The sequence below is a fragment of the Eutrema salsugineum genome, unplaced genomic scaffold (assembly GCF_000478725.1).
Source record: "Eutrema salsugineum unplaced genomic scaffold, Eutsalg1_0 scaffold_7, whole genome shotgun sequence".
Classification (NCBI taxonomy): Eukaryota; Viridiplantae; Streptophyta; class Magnoliopsida; order Brassicales; family Brassicaceae; genus Eutrema; species Eutrema salsugineum.
The window spans coordinates 10,551,914-10,565,491 of record NW_006256486.1 but is presented as its reverse complement, the minus strand read 5'-3'; the positions used below and the strand labels follow the sequence as shown (position 1 = coordinate 10,565,491).

The 13,578-nt window shown below is 29.8% G+C and overlaps 1 protein-coding gene across 1 annotated transcript; it reads left to right on the top strand.

The window, feature by feature from the left end:
* Window positions 1–4,760: 4,760 nt before the first annotated feature.
* Window positions 4,761–6,122, top strand: LOC18010724. Its single transcript, XM_006393614.1, has one exon. The coding sequence runs from the start codon at window positions 4,761–4,763 to the stop codon at window positions 6,120–6,122; it is 1,362 nt and encodes a 453-aa protein (XP_006393676.1).
* The last annotated feature ends 7,456 nt before the right edge of the window (window positions 6,123–13,578 follow it).

Sequence of the window (13,578 nt, the reverse complement as noted above, 5' to 3'; positions counted from 1 at the left end):
CTCATCACAAGCACTACAAGAAAGAGGCTAATTTCCACCGAAATTCTACATCGAATATATTTCATCGTAAATTTACGATGCATTTACGTTGAATATACAATAAGTACAAATTTCATCGTAAATTCTATGTAATTATTTGGCATTGTAAATTCATCAACCATTACGATGAATTTATGACAAATGGACGCTGTAATATATTTTCGTCGCAAGTGCGAAGTAAAAATTACATCGAATTTACGAGGAACATATTTTCTCTTCATTTTGATGTAAACTCGATATAAAAATATTTTTGATGTAAATCCAATGTAAAGATTCAATGGAAATTTGTTGGTAGCCAAACAATAATTCTATATATACCCGCTCCCTTCTATCAGAATTCTACCAAAACAAAAAAAAAACATACAAAGACACATTTTTGAGTCTTTGAGTTTTTGATTATATTTTTTATGAGTTTTACTTTGTTTTATTCAAAACAAGAACAAAGTAAAAACAAATAGTTAATATATATATACAGTAAAACCTCTATAAATTAATAATCACTATAAAATAATAAATTTTGGTGATCCCAAGTCGGACCAATGTAAAATTCTATCAAATTCGATAAGATAATAAGATAATAACTTTTTTTGAAATCCCTATGTAAATATATGGTCCCAACAAAAACATAAATTAATAATTGTATAAATTTATGTAAATATATATACTCCCTCCGTTTCATAAAGAGTGTCATTCTGACATTTTTCACACATATTAAGAAAATTATTAAAAGTACAATTTTATCCCTTATTAATACATTAAATAACTTGTTTTTATCTAATAAATACATTAAATTAATAGGGTTAAAACTGGAATATTATTTAAAATTTTGCATTGAAAATATAAAACGACACTCTTTGTGAAACAAAAATAAAACCTTAAAACGACACTCTTTGTGAAACGGAGGGAGTACTAAAATATGATTAATGTATTTGTTTTTACTTAAAATTGAAATTTCATTGGTGTTCATCTTTTTACTTATTATATCTCTGCATTTTATTGTTGTTTTTCGGCATACATTCAAATTTTTGAAAAAAAATTCCATGTGATAATTGATTTTCTTACATATAAATGTTTACAAATGTATTGTAGTATTGTCTTCAATTTCATCTTTTTGATAATAGCTATGGTTTCTTATAAATATTGAACTTTTAAACATGTATATTTTTAATAGACAAATTAATATGCTGTTAAAAACTATTTTGTTATTATAACTATGTTTATTAATTATAATTTTTAATAAGATATTCGCTTAAATTCTTAAATAAAACATTATTCAAATTTTTTTTAGAAAATTATAGGCGAAAACCAAATTATCTCTATAAATTAATAATTATTAATTTATAGATAAATTAATATCACGATAAATTAATAAAATTTCATGGTCCCAACATTATTAATTTATAGAGGTTTTACTGTATATATATATATATATATTTTTTTTTTTAAATATCTATAAACAATTTACGAAAGTGGATGTATATGCCCAAAGATTCAGAGGCAGCGTTGATCGAAGACTTCAAGAACGGGTTGAAAATATTCGTGTATCACGCCGACCTTATGCAAACACTATAGAAAGTGGTAAGTATTATCCTTGTCTGAAATGCAAGAATAGGAAACATATTCTTATTGACACAGTGTGGAGGCATTTATTTCATAGAGGGTTTATGCCGCAATATTTTATTTGTTATCAACATGGAGAGGGTTATTGTCAAAATAGTGGTCGGAATGCTGGTGGAAATAGTGCTGGTAGTAGTAGTAGTAGTAGTAATCATCAAGAACATAGAGATTTTGAAACATCAAATGATTATCAGAGTAGTGAGCATCAATTTGAGGGTCAAGATCATGATAGGATGCATGATATGGTTACTGATGCATTTCATGAAACGCATGCTGATATTGTTGAAGAACCCAATGTAGATGCAAAACGCTGTAATGATATGTTAAATGCTGCAAAACATCCTCTCTACGATGGATGTAGAGAAGTGATATCTAAATTGTCATTAGCAGCTACGATGATGACAATTAAGACTAATCACAATCTAACAGAAGTTTGCATGGATGATTGGGCTGATATTATTAAAGAGTTTGCCGTAGGATAATTTGGCCACCGAAACATACTATGAAATACAAAAGTTGGTTTTTAGTCTTGTATTTCCTTCTGAGATAATTGATGTATGTGTTGATAATTGTATGTTTTTTCTGGAGAGATGTTGATAAGCTGCAGAAATGTCATTTTTGCCAAAAACCGAGATATAAGCCGCAAACTTTTGGGTATAAAAAGATGCCTTACCAACGGTTATCTTCCTATAACTGATAGGTTAAAAAGACTTTATCAATCTGAAAGGACAACTGCATCGATGAGGTGTCATTTAGAACATTCACAAACAGATTGGAAAATGACTCATCCTTCCGATGGGAAATCGTGCAAACACTTTAACACCATACATCCAGACTTTGCTAAATCTAAGCAGAATATCTATTTTGGTCTTTGCACTGATGGGTTTAGTCCATTCGGTATATCTGGTAGGCAATATTCTTTAGCCTAGATATGTGCATGCAAAAAGAATTTTGTTTCTCAGTATCTTAGTCCCTGGTCCAAATCACCCGAAGCGGGCCCTTGATGTGTTTTTGCAGCCACTCATGCATGAGTTGAACCAGTTGTTGTATGACTGAGTTAGAACATATGACAGTTCGTGGGGAAAAAACTTTACAATGTGAGCGGTGCTTATGTGGACAATAAGCGACTTCCTTGCATATGAAATGCTATCAGGTTGGACTACACACAAGAGGTTATCTTTTCTTTATTGTGCCGATAGGACCGATGCATTTCAGCTTAAACATGGTCGGAAAACACATTGGTTTGATTGTCACCGCTGTTTTCTACCACCCAACAATCAATATGGAAGAAACAAGCGATTGTTTAAGAAGAACAAAGTTGTTCGTCTCCTCCACTAGTGTACCTTACAGAGGAAGATCTTGAAGAACAAATAGATCGTTGGCGGGGACTTGAAACGGTCCCTCGAGGGGGAAACTAGTACACTTCAGCGAATATACCTGATGGATATGTGGTTCATCATAATCGGCACAATAAAAATATATTTTGGGAATTGCGGTTCTGGAAAGATCATCTGCTGAGACACAATATTGATGTTTATTGAGAAAAATTTTTTTAATAACATCATGCATACAGTGTTGAACGTGCAAAGAAGAACCAAAGACAGCAAAAATTCATGGAATATAAAATCTATATATAGGATCACCATCCTTCCCTCCTTTGTCGTCGCTCATTCCTCCCATTCTCCTTCTCTCTCTAGCACTTCTATCTCCTTTGCTGCTCTTCTTTCTCTCTAGCAAAAAAAGGTAAGCTTTTTAATTAAATCTTTTTATATTAATTTATATATGTTTTACTAATTAGATAATTGATTTAATTAAGAACAGAATTAGATAGGAACGGAATTAAATATACAAAACTAATTTGATATTTTTTTAATAGATGTCGTGCTTCCGTCACTATATCACTTTATGAGTGATGAGACGTCCAGGACGAGTGCCACAGCTGCCACCGAGATCTCGTTGTCTACAGGAGGCACATAGATTCCCGACATGGGAGTCCAATCCGCACCACACCCACCACCTCCACCATCCCCACCGCTGTCACCCAAACCACGACCAGCGCATCCTTATGCTTGCTACACGGTTGAAGATCTTCTCCTCCAACCGGGGCAGGCAGAGTTACATCGTTTGGCGCCATCTCGACCACCAAACACATATTGGTACATGTTTTTCAATTTTTTAAATATTAAATACTTGATATACTTTAATTTAATCAATTTTTTTGTAGGTTTTACATCGACTCATGTCTCGAACATAGCGTTATTAAAACGCAATTTAACAAATTTAATTGTATATGTAGAATTAGTTTAGCAATTAAAATGATTTGGGTAGTATAAGGTTAAGGTAAATAATCTAAAGAGAAATAGTTTGAGAATAGTAGATTGAAAGGGTCTAGACGTCTAGTCAACCCTCTAAATATAGTAGATGCAAACTTGAGACGACCTTTTCCAAAGGAAAAAGAAAGATACAATTTACATAATCTTTTATCGAAACAATCAAAGTCTGGAATAGTTTAGCGTGAATATGTGATAATTTATGCTACAATGTCTCAGAGATGACTTTATGACTAAAGGATGGATTAACTTAGTAATATGCAGGTCCTTGATCTACATATCATGTTAAGGGAAGAAAAATTCAAGAAAGATATCGACAAAAAGTTATAGAAAATGATATATAATTACTGGTGGCATGTGCAAATTAAATAATTATAGTTGACTTATATGCAACTAGATTCATGTATAGTGTTAAACAGCGGACTTTTTTGATTAATCCTTTAAAAAAGACTCAACGACTTTGCTTAATTATTTACAGCTAAAATGATCAACTTGTTTCAGTATTTTATTAGAACGTACATCAAATATTGTGAGAAGATATTTATTTAAAAAGTGAAACTCACTTGCATTTACATATCCTTTCTTTTTGGATCAAACCATTAACATATTTATGTAATCCTTCTTCTTCATTGTCAACAACCATTCTTTGATAAAACTTCCGTCTACCGTCTTATGGAAATGAGGTCTAAGAAACATCACTCATCGAAAAAATTATGGAAAATTCACCGAAGTACTTCTGGTTCCAGTTTCAGTAGCAATGAGTGCACGAAACACATGAATGAGGGAGTTTATGGATGCAACTGCCTGTTGTCTAGTACGTCTGCTCCAAGGTTATCAGAGAAAATTGTCCACCCATGTCACCCGAGCCATCCACTTATGCTTCTTCTTGATGGGCCTCCTATATATTCCAATGGGAAATGCAACCTTTGTCAGCAGAAAGTGAACATTGTTTACCATTGTTCACTATGCGATTTCAGCCTGGATGTGCAGTGTGCCAAGAAACGCCCACAGCTAACGGTGAATGCCTCGAAGTGCCATGAGCACACACTGTCACTATTAGTCGGTCCCATCTCCTTCACATGTAATGCTTGTGGTACGTGTGGCGATGCAAGCCCTTACGTTTGTACTCCTTGTTTTCTCACATTCCATCGAGATTGTATCAATCGACCGCATGTGATAAACATCAACCGCCACGAACATCGCATCGCTCACACCAATTCTCTTGTTTTCGGGAATTGGATATGTGAGATTTGTCAAAAAGAGGTCAACTGGCGGCATGGTTCTTACACTTGCAAGATATGTCCTTCCTATGCAGTTCATTCAAGATGTGCGACTAGAAAAGATGTGTGGAATGGACGAGAACTTGAAGGGGTGCCCGAAGAAGTTTTAGACATTAAACCGTTCGAAGTGATTAAAGTTGGGGTAATAAACCATTTCTCTCACAAACATCATAACTTGAGACTTATTGAAGATGCTATTATAACTAATGGTGGTGAAAGCATCCGCTGTGAAGCTTGCACACGTGTAATCTATTCCGGGAAGCACTACAGTTGTATGAAATGCAACTTTGTTCTTCACGAGAAGTGTGCTAATTTTCCTCGTCGTAAACGACATGGACTCTTCATAAAGCCACTTTCTCTGCATACCGAGAAGCCAAATTTGGGTTACTTTCGATGTGATGCTTGTTGGAGAGTAACAAATGGTTTTGTATATATATGTCCTGATCGTTCAGGACTACTAGATGTGTTGTGTGCGACACTCTCAAGGTTCACTGATCTTCACTGTCATCCTCATTCCTTATTCCTCACCACTCTAGACAAAGGTACGTGTGGGGCTTGTAAAGAGTCCAACAATAGTGTGTTGCATTGTGTCGAGTGCAAGTTTACCTTGGACTTCTGGTGTGCTACCCTACCGAAAAGGAAAAAGCACAAGTGCGATGACCATTTTCTATTCTTGCGTAATGGTCAGTATGAAAGTAGTGGTACTTATTGGTGTGAGATTTGTGAAACCATAATAGATTCAGTAGAATGGTTTTACACATGTGAAGATTGCGGGGTTGTTTGTCATATTGATTGTGTGGTTGGAGAGTTTGCTAATATCAAGCCAGGAATCGTGGCTACAAATGACGATGTCTAGGATACTCTACATATAATTTTCAACGATCGTGTATCTCGGCCTAGATGCCTCATATGTGACACTTCGTAGTAACCTCCCCTTTTATTTTCCAGATCCTTATTTACTGATCACAGTTAATTACTTTTTTTGTTCTCTGTCTATCATTTAACTTTATATTTTTTTATTACCCCCTTGATCCTGGTCTGAGATCCACATCTATGAATTGAAATGTCCAAACGATCAACTCTGCAATCAAATTCCCACAAATAGAATGAGAAGTGGGTCAGTGGAGAAGTAAGCAGGTCAAAATCACTATGTGAAATCTTCGTTTTTTTTCTCTTTCTCTATCGCTTTCCCATAAGTACAGCACTTGTTGAATCGATATTAGAACTTTTTCTTCTGTATCGATATGACCAGCCATCAACCGCATCTAACTTTTATCCATAAGTAGATTCAATAGAAGGGTACCATCTCGCTTTTATTGTTTAATTATGTTTTTCTTATTCTTTGATTATTTTGGTCAAATAGTTTTTCTTTAGTATTTTAAAATATATTTTAGATGTCAATAATCACAATAAAAAAGTTTAGAAAATGGTCAAATCTCCTTTTTCACAAAATCTGTGTTCTTTTAATATGTTATAGGAGTAATACTAAGACTTTATAATTTAAAAAAACTAAGTTTTTTTAAATTATGAAACATAAGCAAAACATAAGCAAAACAAAGGCATGAAAAAACAATTGATAGCAAGTAAAAATTATAGTTATGACTAGTAGGTTAGTTGAATAGCAAAGAAATGGAATAATCAAATCATAAAACAACAAAATTACTAGTACGTGAAAAAATTTAAGTTGAATAAAAAGTAAAAAAGAGTTATAATAATAGATATAAAGTGAGAACCTAATTGTCACAATAGTACAATGGTTGAGAAAATTACAAAAATAGTTTTTGAGAAAGTTTGATGGGTTTTGTCCTAAACCCTACACCTTTAAATCTAAATCCTAGATCCTAAACAGTCGAATCCTCAATTCTAAATCCTTTAAAAAACATTCTGAAAATGACTATTTAATATTTTTTCCAAAAATTGTACTATTCTGACAATTAGTTAATAACTGGATATTATTTAAAAATTTTTGTTTTATTATAATGCAACGAGAGAATATCTCGACAAGATGTAAAACTGACCCGCTATTAAGTCGAAATTCGTCTAATGTTTTTGTTTCTTCTTTGTGAAAACAGTGTGGGTGGGACACATTGTGCCTTCTTGGTTGTTAATTTAACATAGTGTCAATTTCTAATTGAAGTAAGAGAATGTTGTTTCAAAGAAGGTAAGAAGATTTTGCCATTATAAAAATATATTTGTTTTGACAGATTTTGAGAATTCAAAGGATATAGGTAGTATTTTGAAAATTATGATTTATGAGTTAAATTGTAAAGAATATTTATCCCAATAACACTATATTTTAATAGAATTATAGAATCATTAAAATATAAACTTTTTGAATAACAATAAATTTTGATTAGATTATAAAAATCATCAAACCAATAACAATGAATTTTTAAATAATATTATAATGTATTTACGAATAACAGTGAAATCTATTAAGAATGTAAAATTTCATAAACCAATAGCTATAAAATCTTAAACTCTAAAAATTTTCATAAATCAACCTCCCAATAACTCACTTATACTTTGACAATTCAACTTTAATACTGATATGGATATACATATGTCAGCTATAACTAATGTTAGAGCCTAAAACCAACAATGTTTAAACTGTGTAATGTTGATATACATACGAACTTTACTTTTTTCATTCTGTAGAACACCATAAGCGGATGCTTAAAAGCAGGTTGGTCTCTCATATGGATACAGTCTATTATATTTTTAAAGAAACTGTCAATTCAGATTTTATAAATAAGTCACGATAAATTCCACAAACTGTAGATTTTTAAGAAATAATAACCAATCGATTCTTGTTTTTATTAGAGTACACAAAAACAAAATAGTCGATGATGATGAGATAAGATGAATAACATAAAATTTAATAAACATTAGTTTTTAAGTTTTCAATTTAAATATCCATTTGCGGTAGTTATCTTCGATTGTTTTCACATTTAGCAATACATGTTGCCCACAAACATTTAATTTAATCTTATATAAAACAAGTTGTATTTAATAAAATTTTAAACATTAAATCCTTTATTACAAAGTAGATTAGATTTCGCATGATACACGAGTGAAATAAAAAAAATATTTGACTTTCAATCTGCATATTTATGACCTATATAATGTTAGTTTTAAAATAAAACACTTATTTAATAATCTAGAAATTAATTATGTTTTTAAAATTCATCAAATTATCCAACCCAGAAATCTCTCTAAATGAATGAAACAATTCAAAAATTAAATTTTAAATATTATATAACTTAAGATCAATAATTCCTAACTGATATATTATAGATCCTATATAGATGTAATAATTAGCATTATTTTTTGTATTTTCTATTTTTTATGATAATTTTATTTTATTTTATTAGTTTCTATTTTCTTAAAAACACTGTTTAGTTTCACTTTTTCTATTTTCTTGCAAAATTTATATTATTACATTTACACATATCACAATTTAAATTAACAATGACATATATTTGATCTGGTGAGTTATAATTATTTTATGTATCACACTCACATTGAGAAATTCAACTTTATATCATTCAAATCTATTAATAATAACAAAATAAAAAACTATGTTAGAACCATTGAATCAATGTGTCTTTCTAATTATTTAAATTAATTGTACATTTTCATTTATAACTGCTTATTTATTCAAATGTTACAATTCTACGATTGTGTCTTTTAATTTTTTTTATTAATTATATCATTTTTTACATAACCATTGATTAGTAACGGTTGCTTCTCTTTATACTTATGTCTTTTCAAGATTTTGTATATTGTGCTTCATTATTCATTATTTATTTTATTGAACTTATTTTATAAAGCTCTCTTACTTTGAAAACAATACTTTATATATCAATTTATTGTTGATAAAATTTAAATTAACTTAAAATTCCTTAATAAAAATATTGTTCATTTGTAAGAAATTGTACTATTATAATAACAATATGAAACACTATGAATGAATCATTGGACCATTGTATCTTTCTATTTATTATTATTTTAATTAATTGTACATTTTCATGTATAACTGCTAATTTATTCAAATGTTGTAATTTTTCGCTTGTGTCTTTTCATTTTATTTTATTAATTGTACTATTTCTTACATTGCCGCTGATTATCAACGCTTGTTTCGCTTAATACTTATTTCATTTCAAGATTATATATATTTTGTTTTCTTGTTCATTATTTCTTTTATTGAATTTTTCTTATAATGCTCTCTTACTTTGAAAAACAACACTTTATATATCAATTTATTGTTGATAAACTTCAGACTAACTTAAAATTTCTTGATATAAAAATTGTTCATTTGCATAAATTGTTACAGAAATGGTGTTACAAGAAAGATTTTTAGTAGATGGTTAGCCATGAATAAGAAAAACTTGAAATGAAAGATGAAAGATCTGCTCATTCTCCAAGAAAATATTTTTGGAACAAAAGCCAAAAAAATTGAACTAAACAAAAAATGGTAATTCTCTTAGCAATTATATCACTAATCTTAAAAGGCAATATTATATTTTGTCTTATGATTTTTTTAGTTATATATACATTAATATCAGCCATGAATAATGAAGAACTTGAATTGGAGGATCTACCATCCGCTCCTTATCCATAAAAAATTAGACAATTCTATTTTTTATTTGACATAAGAAACATGATATACCAAACTATAATGGGGATTAAAGATGCACTTTCTAAAGTAGATAATACAACTAATAGATTTGAATGTGAATTGAAAAATAAGGCAATGAAGATGCCAATTTATGTGAAAGTTATGAATATTTTAGTTTAAAAAAAACAAAAAGAATGAAAAATCAAAAAAAGTTTCAAAACAAAAGAGAAGGCTAGGAAGAACAAAAACAACCTTAATCTGTGAAGAAAATAACAATATGATAACCTATGAATGAACCATTGTGTCTTTCTATTCATATTAATTTTTATTAATCGTACCTTTTCATGTACAACGGTTATTTTTAAGAAAATTTATTATTATAAGGTTGTGTCTTTTCGTTTATATTTTTTAGATTATAACTTTCCGTGAAAAATATGAATGAACTGTTGTGTGTTTCCATTAAATATTTTTTTAAATTGTATCTTTTCGTATATAACTGCTAATTTTATGAACGATTGCTATTGTATGGTTGTGTCTTTTTGTTTGTTATTAGTATATATGTTGTTTATATAGTGAATTTATGATTACATTTTAATGGAGAATGAATGTTGGAAATTTAAGTATTACTTTTTTTTAGTGAATCATTGCAACTATTGAGTTTATGGTTATTTCTATAAACATTACAATCTAGAGATTATGGTTATTTTACCAACCATTGCACATATTGAGTTAATGGTTATTAGACCATTGCAACTGTTGGAATTATGATTCTTTTAAACCATTGCAACTATTCAGTTGTACCCTTTGAAATTCTATAAAATAAAAACTATGAGTGGACCATTGTGTCTTTATGTTTATTTTTTATTTTTAATTGATTAATCCGTGTATAACTACTAATTTATTCAATGATTACAATTCTACAATTGTGTCTTTTCGTTTTATTTTATTAATTGTACCATTTTGTACATAATCACCAATTATCAAAGATTGCTTCTCTTAATGCTTATGTCTTTTTAAGGGTATATATATATATATTGTTCCATTCTTCATTATTTCTTTTATTGATTTTTTTAACGCCTCATACATTCATTGATTCCAAATCGTATACAAAAGTTGATACATCCATAGTACATCAATAATGAGTAAATTCAAAAACACATCCACAATTACATAACCAAACATTTAAAAGAATAATGAAGAAGTGAATTTCCATGATGCTTTGGATACAGAAGCCTTACTCGCCAACGAGTTAATAACCCCGTTTCTTTTCTTCTCCAGAGTCAATCCCAAAACAATGAGATCGTCGTTCTTGGCTATCATCTCTTGGATGAAATTCCATAGTCTTCTAATGTTATCGATGAATATCTACTCTTGCATTGATTTATCGATTCTCCATGATGGTATGCCCGGATCCCAAATTTTCTTACCGAGACACCAAATGACTCTTCGAAAATTCAACTCAACCCCTTCCAATGAGTGGGAACGTAGAAATCAAACATAATGAAAGATTGAGACACCTTTCACGAATAAAACGGGTTTGTTGTGGATGAAATCAGAAAACCAATACATTCCAACAAACCATGAATGAAACGCCTCTGTAGTCGGAGGAAATCACCAGAAACGTAACCGTTTCCACTTGCCAAAAGGGAGACCCAAATAGAGACTCCAAAAACAAACTGCTTGGACAAATACATGTTGTACCTATTAGATTTTAGATCTGCCATCGAAACCTTCTGAATCATGGCATGATCGAAAGTCTCTGATGAAATCTTTAAAATCTCGATCGCAACTTCCGTCGCCATCAAAAGAAAGAGAATAGATTAGAGTAAAATCCTTCTCAGCAACACAATACCCATCCAAAATTATTTTGCTTCTGTTTGCTCATGCCTTATAGTTAGTTTTAGCTTATCTTAGTCTCCAGAGATGTTCTTATATTCTGCCGGCTGTTGGCTCTGGGAAATTAGTTTATTTTTCCAGCTTTGTTTCCGGAGAAGTCTATGACTTCTGTCGGCTTTGGCTTTGTCCAAGTCTTTGTTTCAGATCGTGATGAATAAAAATTTACAGATGACAAAAAAAAAATAAGCCACCGACAAAAGTCGGCGGCAGTAACGCTAGGAGAAGTTACTGGGTTTTGAAGATCGTCTTTTTTATCGTCAGGAGAGAGAGAATCTCCTTAAATTAACGTTTCTTACGCTTTCTTTTATTGAGATTTTAATAATGCTCTCTAACTATAAAAAACAACACCATATACATCAGTTTTTTGTTGAAAGTTTTCAAATCAACTGAATTTTTTTTGAGAAAAATATTGTTCATTGGCAAGCAATTGTTACCGAAATGGTGTTAGAAGAATTTTTTTTAAGTAGATGGTTAGCCATGAATAAACAGAAATTTGAAGTGGAGCGTGAAAAATCTACTCATTCGCGAAGAAAATATTTTTGGAACGAAAGCCACATAATTTGGACTAAAACCTACTCATTCGTGAAGAAAATATTTTTAGTTATATATTTTTTTTTAAAAAAAAAATCTATTCACCAATGAATAAAGAAGAACTTGAATCAAAGGATTTCACATCCGCTCAATATCTAAAAAAAAATTTTTAGAAAAAAATTTAAAAAATTAGGACTAAATGGAAAAATGGTAATTCTTTTGGCAAGTTTATCACTAATATTAGAAGATAACATAATCTTTTGTCCTATGAGTTTATTAGTTATATTTTAAAATCTAATTTTAAAATTTAATTTATCATTAAAAATGCAAGTGTAGCACTACTTTTGGTTATGATATAATAGTTCTATAATTTATTTGACATAGGAAACATGATATATCAACTATAATGGGGATTAAAGATCCACTTTCTAAAGTAGATAATGCAATTAACACATTTGGATGTGAAGTAAAAAAAGAAGACAAAAAAAGGCAATTTATGTTAAAGTGATGAAGATTTTAGTTTTGAAAATAAGAAAATGAAAAATCACAAAAAAAATTAAGACAAAAAAAAGGCTAGGAAGAACAAAAAAATCCTAAATATGTGAAGAAAATTACGATATGAAAAGCTATGAATGAATCATTTTATTTTTGTATTTATTGTTATTTTTAAATTAATTGTAGATTTTTATGTATAACAGTTATTAATATAAAAGGTTATCATTAGTATAAAGTTTTGTTTTTCGTTTAATTTTTTAAAAATTATATATTTCTGTAAAAAACTATGAATGAACCGTTGTGTCTTTATATTAATTTTATTTTTAATTTTATTTTTTGTATATAACTGCTAGCTATGGTATTGTTATGTTTTTTGATTTTTGATTTGTATATGTGTTGTTTATTTAGTGAATCTATGATTACATTTTAATAGGAAATGAATGTTGGAGATATAAGTGTTATGGTTATTTTGGTGAACCATTGCAACTATTGAGTTTATGGTTATTTTACTAAACATTGCAATTCTAGAGATTATTGTCATTTTATCAACCATTGCAACTCTTGAGTTTATAGTTATTTACTAAACATTGCAACTCATGAAATTAAGGTTAATTTCCAACCATTGCACCTCTTGAGTTAATGGTTATTAAACCATTCAAATAATTTATTTTTCAATATTAAAGCATTGCATCTTTTCAAAATAAAGACACAATTACTTATTAAAGAGGCACAACTTATTATTAAGAAGATACAACTTTCTACCAAATTA

What these genes read in the sequence shown, in the direction of transcription:
- LOC18010724 (XM_006393614.1), top strand. Translation starts at nt 4,761, where the DNA reads ATGAATGAGGGAGTTTATGGATGCAACTGCCTGTTGTCTAGTACGTCT.